The sequence below is a fragment of the Calcarisporiella thermophila genome (assembly GCF_041956535.1).
Source record: "Calcarisporiella thermophila strain CBS 279.70 unplaced genomic scaffold VTP21scaffold_3, whole genome shotgun sequence".
Classification (NCBI taxonomy): domain Eukaryota; kingdom Fungi; phylum Calcarisporiellomycota; class Calcarisporiellomycetes; order Calcarisporiellales; family Calcarisporiellaceae; genus Calcarisporiella; species Calcarisporiella thermophila.
Window position 1 is genome coordinate 700726 of NW_027192193.1, and position 16049 is coordinate 716774.

The 16049-nt window shown below is 40.9% G+C and overlaps 7 protein-coding genes across 7 annotated transcripts; 5 read left to right on the top strand and 2 right to left on the bottom strand.

Moving 5' to 3' along the window:
• Positions 1-14: 14 nt before the first annotated feature.
• VTP21DRAFT_7176 (uncharacterized protein) lies at positions 15-1790 on the bottom strand (the record flags this gene model as incomplete). Its single annotated transcript, XM_069397888.1, has 8 exons — positions 15-421; positions 477-529; positions 588-766; positions 825-1046; positions 1103-1236; positions 1292-1380; positions 1449-1578; positions 1640-1790. 8 exons carry the CDS (start codon positions 1788-1790, stop codon positions 15-17), a joined length of 1365 nt encoding a protein of 454 aa, XP_069255403.1.
• A 281-nt stretch (positions 1791-2071) lies between these two features.
• VTP21DRAFT_7177 (uncharacterized protein) lies at positions 2072-4037 on the top strand (the record flags this gene model as incomplete). The annotated part of the gene is made up of 8 exons (XM_069397889.1): positions 2072-2220; positions 2284-2366; positions 2438-2661; positions 2728-2923; positions 2978-3006; positions 3062-3158; positions 3225-3546; positions 3608-4037. The coding sequence occupies 8 exons, from the start codon at positions 2072-2074 to the stop codon at positions 4035-4037; spliced, it is 1530 nt and encodes a 509-aa protein (XP_069255404.1).
• A 505-nt stretch (positions 4038-4542) lies between these two features.
• VTP21DRAFT_7178 (uncharacterized protein) lies at positions 4543-6522 on the top strand (the record flags this gene model as incomplete). The annotated part of the gene is made up of 3 exons (XM_069397890.1): positions 4543-4907; positions 4982-6359; positions 6418-6522. 3 exons carry the CDS (start codon positions 4543-4545, stop codon positions 6520-6522), a joined length of 1848 nt encoding a protein of 615 aa, XP_069255405.1.
• Positions 6523-7413: 891 nt separating this feature from the next.
• On the top strand, positions 7414-8700 carry VTP21DRAFT_7179 (uncharacterized protein; the record flags this gene model as incomplete). The annotated part of the gene is made up of 2 exons (XM_069397891.1): positions 7414-7959; positions 8017-8700. 2 exons carry the CDS (start codon positions 7414-7416, stop codon positions 8698-8700), a joined length of 1230 nt encoding a protein of 409 aa, XP_069255406.1.
• Positions 8701-9018: 318 nt separating this feature from the next.
• Positions 9019-12838, top strand: VTP21DRAFT_7180 (uncharacterized protein; the record flags this gene model as incomplete). The annotated part of the gene is made up of 12 exons (XM_069397893.1): positions 9019-9108; positions 9181-9262; positions 9331-10156; positions 10216-10361; positions 10419-10928; positions 10996-11282; positions 11341-11407; positions 11470-11601; positions 11667-11764; positions 11829-12276; positions 12336-12499; positions 12563-12838. 12 exons carry the CDS (start codon positions 9019-9021, stop codon positions 12836-12838), a joined length of 3126 nt encoding a protein of 1041 aa, XP_069255407.1.
• A 563-nt stretch (positions 12839-13401) lies between these two features.
• Positions 13402-14370, bottom strand: VTP21DRAFT_7181 (uncharacterized protein; the record flags this gene model as incomplete). Its single annotated transcript, XM_069397894.1, has 2 exons — positions 13402-13517; positions 13593-14370. The coding sequence occupies 2 exons, from the start codon at positions 14368-14370 to the stop codon at positions 13402-13404; spliced, it is 894 nt and encodes a 297-aa protein (XP_069255408.1).
• A 781-nt stretch (positions 14371-15151) lies between these two features.
• On the top strand, positions 15152-15981 carry VTP21DRAFT_7182 (uncharacterized protein; the record flags this gene model as incomplete). The annotated part of the gene is made up of 4 exons (XM_069397895.1): positions 15152-15365; positions 15449-15511; positions 15573-15898; positions 15973-15981. 4 exons carry the CDS (start codon positions 15152-15154, stop codon positions 15979-15981), a joined length of 612 nt encoding a protein of 203 aa, XP_069255409.1.
• Positions 15982-16049: the final 68 nt, after the last annotated feature.

Genomic DNA, 16049 nt, shown 5'->3' on the forward strand with positions numbered 1-16049 from the left:
GTATCGATGTCCATCTAGATCAAACGCTTTAGAATGTCTATAAATTTTCGTACATCCATAAAGGTGTTGTACAAAGGAACGGGGGCAATACGAATGCAATTCGGTCGTCGTTCATCGCATACTACTCCTTCTGCCATCAAAGCATTGAATATACGGTCAAATTGGCTATCTGACAAAATCAATGAAAGTTGGCAGCCACGTTGTTCGGGATCTCTTGGGGTTATGATTTTAAAATCTAACAAACCACCGATCTCAGTATCGAGTAAATATTCGAGATAGGCTGTAAGTAACTTTGATTTGGCACGTAATTTAGGCATCGTGACTTCTTCGAATATTTGAAGAGACCCAAGAAGGCTAACTGTGTTAAGTACAGAAGGGTTTGATAACTGATAACCTGCGGCACCAACTCGCAAAGGAAAGACTGAGGAGATTTAAGTTATTACATTACTATTATTATTGAAAAAGATTCCTCAAACCTTTGTCCATCTGGAAACGGACATCTCGTTCAACCCCCCACCATCCACCAAAGCTGTACCGTAATATATTGTCAATCAAAAATACTGAGATATAACAATCCTAATACTAACCGTGGTCGATTAGATGATACATCACTATGCTTTTCATGCACAAAGAGACCAGCAATGCCACCAGGGCCAGAGTTGAGATATTTATAAGTGCACCAGCATGCGAAGTCAACACCCCACTCATTCAGCTTCATAGGTACATTCCCAACAGCATGAGCTAGATCAAATCCAACAATACAGCCCTTTCCATACAAACAATTATTAGTCAGCAGATATGTATTGAAAAAGAGATAGAAATACCTTTGAGTGACCAGCTTTTGTAATCTTTTCAATCTCAAAAAGCTGACCCGTGTAATATTGCACACCGCTAAACAGGACAAGAGCAATTGATTCACCTTCGCGTTCAATAGTCGATAGAATATCCTCCGTACGAAGTGTATATTCCCCTTCCCTTGGCTTTTGAAATATGAGTGCATCGGCAGGATCAAAACCGTGCAAACGAAGCTGAGATTCAATTGCGTACTTAAAACTACGGGTTTAATATCATGTATATTTAGGGCCTTCAATAGAAATATTACTCTGTCGGACGGGAAAGGCTTTTCTTCCATAAGAATTTTGTATCTGCGAGAGGTGGGTTGGTAAAAGGATGTCAAAAGGTAATGCAAGTTGCCAGTCAGAGTGTTCATGATAGCCACTTCGTCTGGTTTTGCACCTTAAATGTAATATATTAGATAAAATAAAAAAAAACCAAGAGAAATTATAATTACCAATAAGCTCCGCTGATCTTCCTACAACGTTGTCTTCAATGCTAACCCAAGGTCGACCATAGGGATGATTGAAGTGACTTACCACGCCTCTAAGATAGAAAGAAAAATAAAATAATATTAAAATTCGGGATAACACATTAGAAAGCGTTCATAATACCTCTTAGCCCACACATCTAGCTCTTCTTCCACATAGACCTTTGACTTTAGGGGTAGCAATCCTAACGAGTTTCCACAAAAGTATACGCACGTATTTTCACCTTTTGAACCCAATTTTTCTTTTTCCGCGTCTATTGCATTCAAAACAAAAATTTAGTTAGAAGAAATATCATTAGTCTGAACGAAGTGTACCATTCAACGGGACGACATCTTTCACCAAAGGGATACTGAACTCCTTGCGTAGCCCTTTAAGTTCATCTCTTTCGTCCAGCCATGCGGCGATTTCAAATGATGACAGGCTCAGACTGGATTCCTTTACAAGTGCAGCTAATTCAGGCAACATATTCTAACTTATAGATAGGGTAGCCTAGAGTGCAAATTGACCGTGAGATTTTTTTAGAATTTTTTTTTTGCGAAATTTGTTGAGTGACATCTAGGTTCGATTCGACGAAAGATTTGTTTGGGTTTTTTCTATTTGATTATCTCTTTCTCTCCAACCTCTAAACCCAATCTCTTTTGGATAAGGTATTTTATCTTCGAATATTCCTCTTTATTTTGTGGATTTACGCGGCAATTGTCAATTCCAACCTGCCCTTAATTTATACTAGGCATATAAAAGAAATCATGTTTCGTTTTGGAAGAATTCACATTCGTTCCGCCTCCAATTCTTTACGGTACAAAACCGTGTGCGAATCTCGACCTGCAGCTTTGCCCATTATCAACTCTGCTGCCAGAGCGTTCAATCCAATGTCTCGCTCGCTGTCTTCTTCTAAGTAACTTTTTATAAACAGCAATATATCACACTAGCAAATGTATTTATAATTATATTTTGTTAGTATCAGTTACACTAAGCTTTATCGCACTATACTTCAACCTACCTTGTATGATCGCAGCAGAGTTCGTAGCTACAGCTCAAAATGTATTTTTTTAAATTTAAACCATCACGATTGGCAGGAAACATCGCTAATTATATACATTTTTTATTTATAGCTTTTCCTCCACACCAGACTATTCTGATGCCTGCTCTTTCTCCAACCATGACAGCAGGAAACATCGGGGTATGGCAGAAAAAAGTGGGAGATGCCATAAACCCTGGAGACGTACTCGTTGAGATTGAGACTGATAAGGCTCAAATGGATTTTGAATGCCAGGAAGAAGGATTTCTTGCAAAGATTTTGGTAGATAGCGGAGCAAAAGAGGTTTCAATCAACACGGTACGAATGCAATTATCCACACCCAGGAGTAAAATTTTCTAACACGAGATCAATCTTAAATCTCAGCCTATTGCTGTCCTAGTTGAAAACGAAGAGGATGTGAGTAAGTTTACTGAATTTACTGCGGAAGACGCCGGAGGCGCACCTAAAAAAGAGGAGTCCAAGCCCGAGCCCAAGCCCGAGCCCAAGAAAGAGCCCAAACAGGAGCCCAAAAAAGAGGAGCCGAAGCAAGCCTTACAAAAGGAAGATGTCAAAGCTGAAGGTATACCCAATACTAGATTAATTATATAATATCTCTTATTGACATTTTGTTTAGATCGCGTGTTTGCAAGCCCATATGCAAGGGTAATATACAACACGCTTTTTAGAGATTGCAACCGCTATAATATCTTCTTTTTAGAAATTGGCCAATGAGCGCGGTATTACAATCGATCAGATCAAAGGTACAGGTCCCAATGGCCGCATTGTTGCTGCGGATGTAGAAGGATTTGTGCCTGGTATGTGTGAACAAATCTCTTTAAATAATATAATTACTGATTGTCTCGATATTCGCCTGATAACAGAGAAAGCTGCTACTGCTAAGCCCTCTGCTACTGAATTCATTCCATCTGCCCCGGCTGGCATTGCTTACACCGATATTCCTTTGAGCAACATGCGCAAGATAATTGCCTCACGACTTACGGAATCTAAGCAAACAATTCCACACTACTATCTCACCGTGGATGTAGAGATGGATAAGGTTCTGAAATTGCGCGAGGTGCTCAACAATCAAGCCGATGGTAAATTCAAGCTCTCGGTCAACGATTTCATTGTCAAAGCGAGTGCTCTAGCTCTCAGAGATGTTCCAGAGGCAAACAGCTCATGGCAAGGCGACTTCATCCGGCAGTAAGTTTACGCTTCTCTTTCATAGAAAAAACAGCTCCCTTAATGTATATTTTTTGATTAGGTATCATAACTCGGATATTTGTGTTGCTGTTGCTACTCCAAATGGACTTATAACACCCATCGTGCCTTCCTGTGAAACCAAAGGCTTATCTACCATTTCGAATCTGACCAAGGAACTTGCACAGCGTGCTCGCGATGGCAAGCTTAAACCACAAGAATTCCAGGGTGGCTCATTCACCATTTCAAACCTAGGCATGTACGGAATCAAACAGTTTGCTGCTGTGATCAACCCCCCACAATCTTGTATTCTTGCAGTGGGAACGACGGAGCAGAAAGTGGTTCCTGATGCCTCTAAAGACTCTCATCGAGTGGCCAATGTAATGACAGTAACTCTAAGTTGCGACCACCGCGTGGTTGATGGTGCGGTAGGCGCACGTTTCTTGCAGACATGGAAGCAATACATAGAAAATCCCCTGAAGATGATGCTTTAAAAACGCGCTAAAAAATTGCTCAACATTGATCTTTAGCCGCTGTTTTCAATCTTTCTCCCTCGATTCTAAACAAGAAGAGTTTTTTACTCTATTCTTTTTCATTTCCGCTATATAATTTTATCAATATTGAAATAGATTTTACACTTACCTCACGCCCAAAGAGCTATTAAATTAAAATGGTATCGAAGCAATTTTGCATATGCTTCTAACAACTGAGATATATTGTTACTTGGGTTTCCATTGGATTCGAACACTATAAAGTAAAGCACTAGGAAACACAAAAAACTGCTAAGTGAATATATATATAGTATGTGTTCGAAGGATTAATTACATTATACTTTGAGTGGAAACATCAATATAATATCGTAAAGTTTAAAAAAGAAATTGATATGAATTTGAAAACTAAATAAATTTGGACGTTCGATTCATAAGGAAAACAAAATTTGGAGCGAATTTTAGGTTTTTCTTATAAATCGTAGATTTATTTTTCAACGCTGGTGAATTTATGTTCATTCCTCGTGTGATTGCAACTAAGCCGAAGCAAAGTACACCTGAAAGAGGACTAATTAAGAGGAGTAGATCTGAAGACTTCGGTGAGGCAGATTTGAAAAGGCAAAAATCAGAAAGTCTTGAGGGAGATCTGCGACTTAGCAATAAGTCATTCGAACAATTAAACGTGATTAATGCCGATTGTAGCCTGACGGTGCCACTACAAGATCTTGGAGATATCAAAGTAGAAGAGAAAACAGATGACTTGATTGTTGAGAAGAGTGCAAATCAACGGAAGCCTATTCCAGGAGAGCCCATTTGTATTGTATGCGGCAAATATGGAGAATATATATGCGATGAGACAAACCATGACATTTGCAGGTAAAGTCCGGCAATATCTTTGAAATAGCCCCTATAATTTTTCCTGATCCCAACTACACTTTTTATATCAATAGTTTAGAATGCAAAGCGAAAGACATAGAACTATCGCAGAAAACTGCTGAAACCCCCCCAAAATCAAAAATATTGAGCTGTCTTCCTACCCCGAGCGAAAGAAACATGATTACTTTGCCGAAATCTCATCCAGCGAGTCATAGACTGATAGCAAATTTGGCCATGCAAACTCAATCCACGCTATTTCAATCGATTCATGACTCGCAAAGCAGATTATTGCGCTCGAGATATTCTCTGACGGTAGAAGGCAACAGCATACCAAGGCCCATTGAAAAATTCGAATATATCGAGTTTGAGCCTAAATTGTTAGAGAACATGCGTGCGATTGGCTTCATTAAGCCCACACCGATACAAATGCAATCCACTTCTGCTGGGATTTGTGGCCGTGATCTTCTCGTTATCTCTCCATCTGGGTCAGGCAAAACTGTAGCATATCTAATTAGCACTGTGTTTCACGTCTTCTCTCTATCGCGCATTTATAATAATCGTGCTGCGGGCCCATTTGCGCTTATACTTGCACCAACACGTGAACAATGTGTTGGTATCGAAGAGTTAGCTAAACAAATGATAATTGGCCTTCCTAATATGCGAACGGCGCTGCTCGTGGGCGGAATACCGATCCCAAATCAGCTTCACCGTCTGCGGCAAGGAGCACAGATACTCATTGCCACACCCGGAAGATTTATGGAATTGTTGTTGAAATATCGTGAAAATGTTCCTTTAGATAAGTTGCACTGCGTTGTTGTTGACGAAGCAGACACTATGCTATCAAAGGAATTCGATTCGCAAGCGAAGCGAATATTTAACATGCTTCCTCCGGCTGACCGTCAGATGTCCATTTTTGCTACTTCGCTCACCCAGCGTGTTCTCAGTTTCGCGAATACAACTCTTCTTCACCCAATCAAAATAACGATGGGAGGTAGACGTGTTGCAAGTGAGATTAGGGTGCGACAAACTCTATTGTGGGTAGAGAACGCGTCAAAAAAGAAGAGGCTATTTGATATCCTGCTTGATTCAAAATATTATCATCCGCCGATCATAATATTCGTAGAGGCAAAGCTGGGAGCAAGCATGCTTGCTGCCGCTGTACGTAAAAAATGCGGATTGGATGCAGTTTCATATCACGGAGAGGAGCCCATGACAGAACGTAAAGAGCTATTTTCTGGGTTTCACTCTGGTATATATCCCATAATGATATCAACAGGAGCACTGTTACGTGGCATCTCCTTACCGCAAATTTCCATGGTAATTAACTTTGATATGGCCGGATCTGTCGAGGAATATTTCAACCAAGTCGGGTTTGCAGGCATAAACGGAGTTAACACTGAATGCCAGAGTAATAAAATTCATGAAGGCTGGGCGATAACTTTTATTAACAATGTAAATGGCTAAAAATTGTATGAAATGCTTTCTCAAAACTCAACTAATTTATCTTTAGGATCATAAACATTTGTTTTCTAGACTACTAAAGTCTCTCGAGACACTCCCTGCTAATCGTATCACTCCTTTGCCACCAGAATTGACCAGGAACCAAGTACTTTGATTCAATTGCATATATCTTTCATCATCACAACACTATAATAAACTTTATCGACAAATTTGTATTTTTTTGTATGAATATCGTTTTTCATTATTGCATTATAAAGCTTTATGCGATACTGAGCCATTGTCTCCAAATGGCACATGTTAGAGTATTACTATCCAAAAACAACAGGTTTATTCTTGTACTTAAGGTAAGCGACGAGATCCCATATATAACTTCTATATGGCAGTCGATAGTATGTTAAATGGGATAATCTTACTTTTTTATAGAGAATGGGCTTAGTAATAAACACAATTATCACACAATAAATAAAGTTACTCTACGTAGAACAATTTGCTTGACAGATTACTATTTGAAATAAATTAAAGCACATTTTTTTTAGTCGCCTATACAAAACTGATGAAGCTAGTGGTCTATCCTTTCTTTCGCCGAAGAAAAGTATAAATTCAAATACGATAACATGATAACCTTAAGGAGACTTTCCACAGTCATCTCTTATATGCTAGTGCACTGTAGCCTCAGTTTACTTGCTGCATATCCCACGCACGTTGCACTAACGGGAGGCATTATAGGCCACCGAACCTACACTTCTGTGCCAGAGATTTCTTCTAGATTCATTTCAGATGACAGAATTACCGCAGCAAACATAGAGGTCTTTCCAGCGGCATCTAGTACATTAACTGCAATCTCGGGACTGCACTCCCTAAAGTCTCTACCCAATAGTTTTTCAAGCAGTTAATTTCCTTTTAAATATAAATTTTACCTAGCGACTTTTCAATCTAATTCATGCTCATCTAAATTAATTATTTTTTAGCGCGCATTCACCCCTTCCTTTCATTAATTTATTTGCTATTTTAAACACAACCTTGCGTTACTCTTTGTTATCCCCAGATGTATTTGTTGACGACTTTCATCTTTTTTCTAATATGTATTGAAGTCGCTACTACTCATCCTTTATGTATTGATTTTCCCGAACCTGATGATCTATCACGCCATACCTATACACCATGTCCAGTGGTACATCACGCGTTAAATCGGCGACAAAATGCTTTTAACGCAAACAATGCCTTTAATTTCCATCTAAATTGCAATGCTAGTCAAGAATTATGCGTCAAAGTAGAGCGTGGATTCACCAGAGTTGGCGAAATTCTTTCTACATACTATTTCAATTTCACAGCACCCATCAGAGTGAATGCTTCGTTCTATGAATTTTGTAAAGTAGAGCCCGGGAAACATACCGCTTGCGCGTCAGATGGAATGGCTTCTCAAATAGGTTATGCTAGTGCAGCTCGCGGGATATTAATGACTGATGATGATGCTGTATCACGGATTTATCCCCAAGCATTGGTTAAACAATTTCAGCTCAATCCACAGCCTGGCTATCACGAGTATGATATTAACTGTAATTTCAATGCTGAACTTAAGTGGAAATTTGAGGTAAGCATATCATACATATTCTACGCAATATATAATATATTTTATCTTTAAATATAGTCATCTCCAGAGGAGCCCGGTGAAATTTCCTTTGAGCACATTGTTTTGCATGAACTACTTCATGGCCTTGGCTTTCAGACTTACTGGCGCAAATATTCGACCGCGGTGTCCCATAACTTCCTATATCCAATAGGGATATCACTAGTCAATCATTCTATGACTAACATATATACCTCGAACTTTGAGGGAGCACTGGATCGATATCTCATGGTTGTACCTAAAATGATTCACGCCACTGAATATACTAAACAAATAGACGCTGCAGCTCGTATTTTGTTTTCGCGTAATACGACTTCAAGAGAGTTTTTCAATGCTGTAGAATCGGCTCCCGAATTTCAGCCCGCAAGAGATATGCTCAACTACTCGCAAACTAGAGACGCTTTGGCTTTATTGCCATATGGAGGGAAAGCACCAGACGATTTTATATTCATGGAGTCTTCAATCATCCCTTACAAAGCGGGTGCATCGTTATCACATTTGTGTCTTGAGAAGTACGGGAAATCGGCGGATCGTTTGATGATCGCCTCTCAGCAGGATCCAAATAACATGCCTTTGTTAGTCCCAGATGTGAACGGTCAAGGGGGATCAATTGGGCCGCTTGTTCTACGTGCGATGGCATCTATAGGCTATCTTACAAAGCAGCAGCTGCCCACTCCACCCATTCCAAAGCTAGTTACTATTTAAACTATTGTTCAGTAAATATTTATCTATTTCAATGCGAGATCTTATTTAACTCTCTTGACTCCAATTCCAGCTTACCCTTTATTTGAATCGTTAGCTATCCAATTTTTTTTTGGCAACTGAGACAATTTACAACTCTATATTTTGCGGAGAAAGAATTTTGTTTACTATTTCACTACCTAAATTTCCTATTCATTTTACCTTGTTTCCTTTTTATAATCGTTTTTAATTATATCTTAATACCTGGTCACGTATTTTGCTTTCCTAATTCCAAACTTCTGATTAGTGTCGCTTCTCTCTTTTGTCACTACTCTTGTAGCCATGGATATCCAGAATATGTACCATCTCTTTAGCGCTACATTTAATCCGGACCCGAATGTGCGAAAAAGAGCTGAATTAGAAATCCGTAAGGTAAGTAATTAATTGCAAGAAAACTTGACACATGAGAAAATCTTGAGCGTTTTTCGGTTCTGGTGACAATAGCTAGAGGCAACACCCGGATTACTGGCGCTTCTATTGCAAATTCTAACATCAGAGGAGTCCGACCCAAGTGTGCGTCAAGCAGGTAACCATCTCTGAACAATTCTATTACATATTTTAACACGTATAAATAATGCGTTTTTTTTTTGGCAGTTGCTATTTTTTTCAAAAATCGTCTCCAAAAATCATGGGATCCGTCCAAACAGGGAACTAACCATCCCATTACTGAAGAAGATCGTCACATCATTCGTGAGAATATCCTTCAAGTATTAGTCTTATCTTCGAACCAAGTTCGTGTTCAACTCACTGCTTGTTTGGGCATGATTCTCGCAACTGACTATCCGAATCAATGGCCCACATTTCTCGACCAAGTTCAATCAATGCTTACTGCAACTGAACCACGTACAGTCTATGTGGGCCTCTTGGCTTTAAGAGAAGTGGTCAAATCATACCAATGGAAAGTCGAAAATCGTGAACCGCTCAGAGAGATCGTGAAGAGGCTGTTTCCTACGCTACAACAGATTGCTTCCGGTCTTGTTAAAGAGACGAGTCTGGATGCGGCAGAAATGCTTAAAACTTCTCTCAAGGCATACCATAGTACAATCAGATATGATCTTTCGACGGATCAACAAGATCCTGCTTCGCTTATTCCCTGGGGTACTTTATTCCTTCAGCTTGTTGAAAAAGAAATACCTACAGATTGGATGCCAGCTGATGCGGACGAACGCGAAAAATACCCGTGGTGGAAGACTAAAAAATGGGCATTCCATTGTTTAAACCAGCTATTTTCGCGTTATGGCAACCCTGCTTTGCTTCCTGCCTCGAATAAGAAATATAAGGAGTTTGCCAACGGTTTCATTGCCAACTTCGCACCTAACATCTTGCAAGCTTATTTACGTCAGACAGAACTCTGGATCCAAAAGAAGATTTGGATCAGCTCCAAGTGTTTAGCTATGATTGCAAGCTTCTATAGTGATTGGTATATATGCTTGCGCTTCTCTATTTCATATGTATGAAATTAACCTCTGCATTATTTAGCGTTAAACACAAGACAACTTGGTTGGCTCTTAAACCTCACGTAGAGTCTCTCGTTGGATACTTCATATTCCCGCAGATGTGTTTTACAGATGAAGACCAAGAGCTGTGGGAGGAGGATCCAGTCGAGTATGTGCGCCTCAAAGTTGGTGAGTAAAGGACAATAGCCCTTGGCTCGAAAAACAAATGCTGAATTAATTATCTAGATCCATTTGACGATTTCCATTCACCCATCATGAATTGCACCAACCTGTTGATGAGTCTGGCTCAGGATCGTAAGAAACATACATTTATGGGGATTCTTGGGTTTGCAAATAGCATCCTCTCGAAATACGCCGAATCGTCGCCAGAGTCTCGGGATCCACGCCAAAAGGATGGTGCTCTCTCAATTATTAGCTGCCTTTGCCCAGTAATAATGAGACGCAAGTCGCCCGTCATAAATATGATGGAGAGCTTCTTTGTCAACCACGTGTTCCCTGAGTTTACCAGTCCGCATCCATTTTTACGAGCGCGTGCTTGCCGCATGGTACGCGACTTCATCGATCTTGAGTGGAAGGATGAAAATAATCTTGGGGCGGCCTATCATGGAGTCATGGGCTGTGTCCAAGACCAAGAAATTCCGGTGCGCGTGGAAGCTCTATTGGCTCTGCAACCAATGACGCAACATGAATTGGTGAGGAATGCTATGGGACCGCATCTACCTCAGATCATGAGCGGTAATTTTTCAAAGAGAATTTGAATTCTACCTATTTACACATGTATAACACTCTTTATGGGTCATAGAATTGCTGAAATTAACCAATGACCTTGACCTTGACACACTTTCCAGCGTTACAGCTGAATTTGTGGAAGTTTTCTCTGAGCAGCTTACTCCATTTGCGGTTGAATTATGTGCCCAATTGAGAGACACGTTTTTGAGAATCGTGGAAGAGATGGTTTCTCAAGGAAATAGCATAACAGAAGAAGATATCCTATCCGGCAAGTTTGACGTGGACGATAAGACAATGACGGCGATGGGAGTATTGAAAACGATTAGTACACTTTTAATGAGCTTGGAGAGTACACCTGAGGTAAAATTAATTTATAGTTATTTGTTGAAGAATTGCATAGCTCAATCTTCTCTTTTAGGTTTTACATAAATTGGAGGAGACGCTTCTACCGGTTGTGGTCTTCACCCTAAAGAATCAGATCATCGGTAAACCACGTTTTTGAATACTATTGTTATTGGAAAATGCTGAAACTGTTTTACGTCAATAGACCTTTACGATGAAATTTTTGAAATAATTGATTGCTGTACCTTTGCTACCAAGCGCGTATCGCCTCAAATGTGGGAGGTATTTATGTTAATTTACTCTGCATTCAAAGAGTCAGCAATTGATTTTGTTGAGGGTAAGTTGAAACTAGCAGATATAATTTCTATCTGACTTAATCCATCATTGCCTCGTGTTTTGTAGAGATGCTTCCTTCATTGGACAACTTTATTGCATTTGGCAAGGATGTATTTGTTTCCAGTGAGGACTTGCAGAGAAAGGTCTACGATATTATTGAAACTGTAAGTTCTTGAATGATATTTTTTCACTTTCCTCCCATCCTTCTAACCCCTCAACACCAAACAGGTAATGAAGAGTGATAGACTCGGGGAAAAAGATCGCATCTGTGGTTGTAAATTGATGGAATCAGTGATGCTCAACTGCCGTGGTGGAGTAGATGCAGCCATCGAGCCTTTCCTTCACCTTGCATTCCAACACCTTGCGCCCAACAGTATCAAAACCCGGGAATTCCGTATCCACTGCCTCGAGGTTGTAGTTAATGCTCTATACTATAACCCAAGTTTGACATTGGGAATACTTGAGCGCAATCAGTGGACACAGGGCTTCTTTTCGATGTGGTTTGCCAATTTCGACAAATTTGCTAGAGTGCACGATAAGAAGCTCAGCATCGTGGCGATTTGTGCGATATTGGAGACACCCACGGAACACATTCCACCCACGCTGCAGGCAGCGTGGCCACAGATTCTAGGTGGAATTTTGACTATGTTCCAGTCATTGCCTCAAGCGGTTGAGAGTAAGCTATTCTGATTATGCTATGGTGTTTCGAGATTTTCTAATATTTGTATCATATAGAACGCAAGCGGATGGAGGAGTTGTTCGGAGATGGCGTTGATGATTTTGAAAATGATGATGAAGGTGTTGATGGAATCGACGACTACGAAGATAGAGATTCTGGGGATGAAGATGGCGATGTTCATGATGCAGATCAAGAGTATCTTGAATTCCTTGCGCAAGAGGTACATGCACGGGACCAGTCTATCCTTTCTAGAAAGCCCGCTAATATTTCTAAATCATTTTAGGAGGCAAAGAAGTCAATCGGGGATTCACAGAATGAAGGGGATGACGAGGAAGAGGAGGAGGATCTCGATGAAGAGCTGATGTTCGAATCTCCGCTAGACGAAATTGATGTCTACGTACGTTTCCAGGACGTCTTTAGATCATTGCAGCAATACCAACCCGCCTCCTACACTGCACTTACTAAGGACTTAAGTCCAGAGCAACAGAACTGCATTCTATCACTTTTCTCTACGGCTGACGAAAATCGGAGAAAGCAAAGCGAAGAAGTTACCGCATGATAAAATTATAATCTAAATTTTTCTTTTCTATGACATTTTACATATACATTTGTTGCCCTATTTGACATAAAGTCGCTATTCAAAATATCCATTTGAATCTGTTTTTTGGAATGCAAATGCTAAATTCGAAAATGGTGTTCAAGTCTGATAATGCGCAGGCCGTGATGGACTTTTTTATCAGTAGTTTCTTTTGATCTTTCCGATCGGCAATACATTTTGTCATTATGCTCACTATATCATTCGGTGATTACATGAGCACTCCTGTCCCGCTGTTAAACAACTCTAATTTAATATTTCAGCTTTATTGATTGAGAATTAACACTAGAGAGGTAATGAATGGTACAAATTTCAATATTCATAACTGTCAAATTATAATAAAACATGAAAAAAAAAAAAATGCTTAAATGCTAGTCATGTAATCACAAGCTTCCCTTCTTGAACTCTGTCGCTAACACATTTCGGCTGCCCTCTTCCACCAACCTTGCTCTCTGAAATTAATGCGATAACTCCTATGCGTTCAAAATAGCTCCTTTTCTACAAATCTTCTGATCATCAAGATCGCTTTATGTCACCCTCACCCCTCCAACCATGGCCTTCGGGTTCGTAGAAGCCAGAGGTCCACCTTTGTCGCTGGTGATTCCGGAAGCCTGGTCGTTATTTTTGGTAACTTTTCCGGTATCTATACCTGATATCACGAGATTTATTATGCTATTATCTTTATATTCTAAGTGATTTTACCGACCTGAAGCATTACCTGCAATTCCACCTTTCTTGGTATCTCCTTTGTTTCGCTCCTTTCTTTCCGCCTTGCCTCTGTTTTTCTTTCCTTTTTTCCTCTCCTTTATCCCTTTTTTCCCCTTCTTTTCCTTTTTTCCCTTCTTTTCCTTTTTCCCCTTCTCCTCCTTTATTTCCTGTTGCTTCTTGCTTTCATCCTTAGTACTTCCTATTTTCCCGGTCGAATCAAGTTTCATGGTGCTATTATTTGCACTCGAAATCCCACTGGTTCCGGCGACAGATGTGTTGTTTCCTTTTAACTTGCTTTCTTCTTTGGAGGCATCACTTTCTTTCGATACCTTGGGCTGCGCTTTGTCTTCCCCCTTAGACACTACTCCCACGGATGGTTTGCGCGTACCCGTGTCCTTTTCGTCCGCTTCCTTTATAGCAGAGATTATACTGTTGGGTTTATCTTTGCTACCAATAGAGGTTGCATTGGCGTTCTCTTTAGATGCCGCATTGGCTTTTTTTCCCTGTCCTAGTATTCCGCCTATTAGATCGCCAACCGCCCCCATTGCTTTATCTGCTTGTGCGCCAACCGAAACCCCCATTGGGCCGAGTATACCGCCCAAAAGACCCGTTAGGCCCTCTTTAGAGCCTTTCCCTTCAGCCGCGCTAGCCACACTCTTTCCTGCTTCGCCAGTACGGCCACCCAAGATGTTTTCCGGTTGTCGTTTTTCCGACGTATTGGGTTGAACAGATGCTGCGGCGGCCAGCGCTGCAAGCATGGTGAACGAAATGAACGAGAGTTTAGTCATGTATAGATATAACGACGAAGACAGAAGGGCTGATTCTTATCGGTCGATATTGACCAAGATATACAAAGAACACATAAGAGGTTATGCTGGTGTACTTTTGCAATTTATTTATTTATTATTTATTTTACGACTGCTAATACAAAGCCATTTGATCAAATAACATGGATTTTCGTCCTTATCCCTTGATTTTTCGGATCCGGCGTATATAAAAGGCAAGTACTACTGCTCTGTGATGCGGGAAACTTAAAAGATCATCAATCCTTATATAATCGGGTTCATCAAATGACGAATGCGCATCTCCCGGCTTTTCATTGGCCCAATGAGGGGATTGCGATTAGCGGCCGGATCGCTCTAACGGCCCCCTCACGACCCTTGGGATATATAAGTGGGATGCCGGAGACGCACGCACGTCACATGGGGGAGGGCATACCGCTTCGAGCAATGCATCAGGCTGACAGCGGCGGCCGCCCTTGATGCGTCTGGAAGGCAGATCCTGAAAAAAGGGAATGTAGTCACGCCGCAAAAACAAAGCCAATCTGGCCGCAAGGAATCAAATAAGACTATGATGTACCACCAGGCCCCTTGGTTTCACTGCCAAGGCAACCACAAATCCTCATAGGGCAGCCGGTGGCATTAGCACCATGTTTGTCACCCAGTTTTCCCGGCCCCTCTGATATCCCAACAGCTTCCCCCGAGTTCCTTCTCCCCCTATCCTATAATCCGCTCTCTTCCACCCAATCGGCATAGCGCATCCCCTCTTTAATCCATCGAGATCACTTAGATGCTTAGAGCCCTACTCTTAGCCCTCCTCCTCCTCTTGCTCTCCATTGATACCAATGCCTGTGAGCGAGAGTGTAGAAATGCTATCAGCATAGCATTCGCAGAAAACTACTCTCCAAAGATCAAGGAGGAGTATCGGGAGCTGAGGAATGAATTGCGACAATTTGTCTCAGTGCATCCTCAGCATGTGTTGCTTGCTAATTCCATTAATAAAGGTAAGCACAAACTTATGTTTTACTCATACAAGCATCAATATGTTAAACTCACTTCACGCTTCTCTTGCGATGCTCTTTCTCAGTCGTGAATTCACTAGAGAATAACACGCTGTCTATCCTCCCGAAAATGATGGACGAAAACATATGTAAGTGTTTGTCAATACAACGGTATGCAGGACTTTACTGATTTGCGCGGTTCTACTCTAGTCGCAAAATACAGGGGACACTGCTTTTGGACGCTGGGAGAGCTGTGTGGTTCTCCCGTTTCTATTTCCTACCACATCCAGGACGTTCTCAACCTCACACGACAAGCGATTGTTCGCAACATGACCAGCCGTGCTGTTCGCGGAGGAGAATACGAGACAAAATTGATAGCCGCAGCCCAAGAGGTGGTGGGCGATGACCGAACAGCACGACTGAGAAGTGGTTTTACAGCCTCACTGCGCAGATTTAGCGAGCATGTGTTGGAAAAGTTTTGCGAAAGCGGATGCGGAGATAAATGGATACCACCCATCCGTAAAATCTTGGCTCAGGTAAGCCTCGGTGAATGCATTCTTTGCTATTCTGTTAGTGATCACAGTCTAATCCTGGTTTGTTCTGCGTGTAGTTCCCATAAATCAGCCCTCATCCCCTAATATTTAAATCTATTTATTAAATTTTCTGCGTATTTATTGTAATGCTATA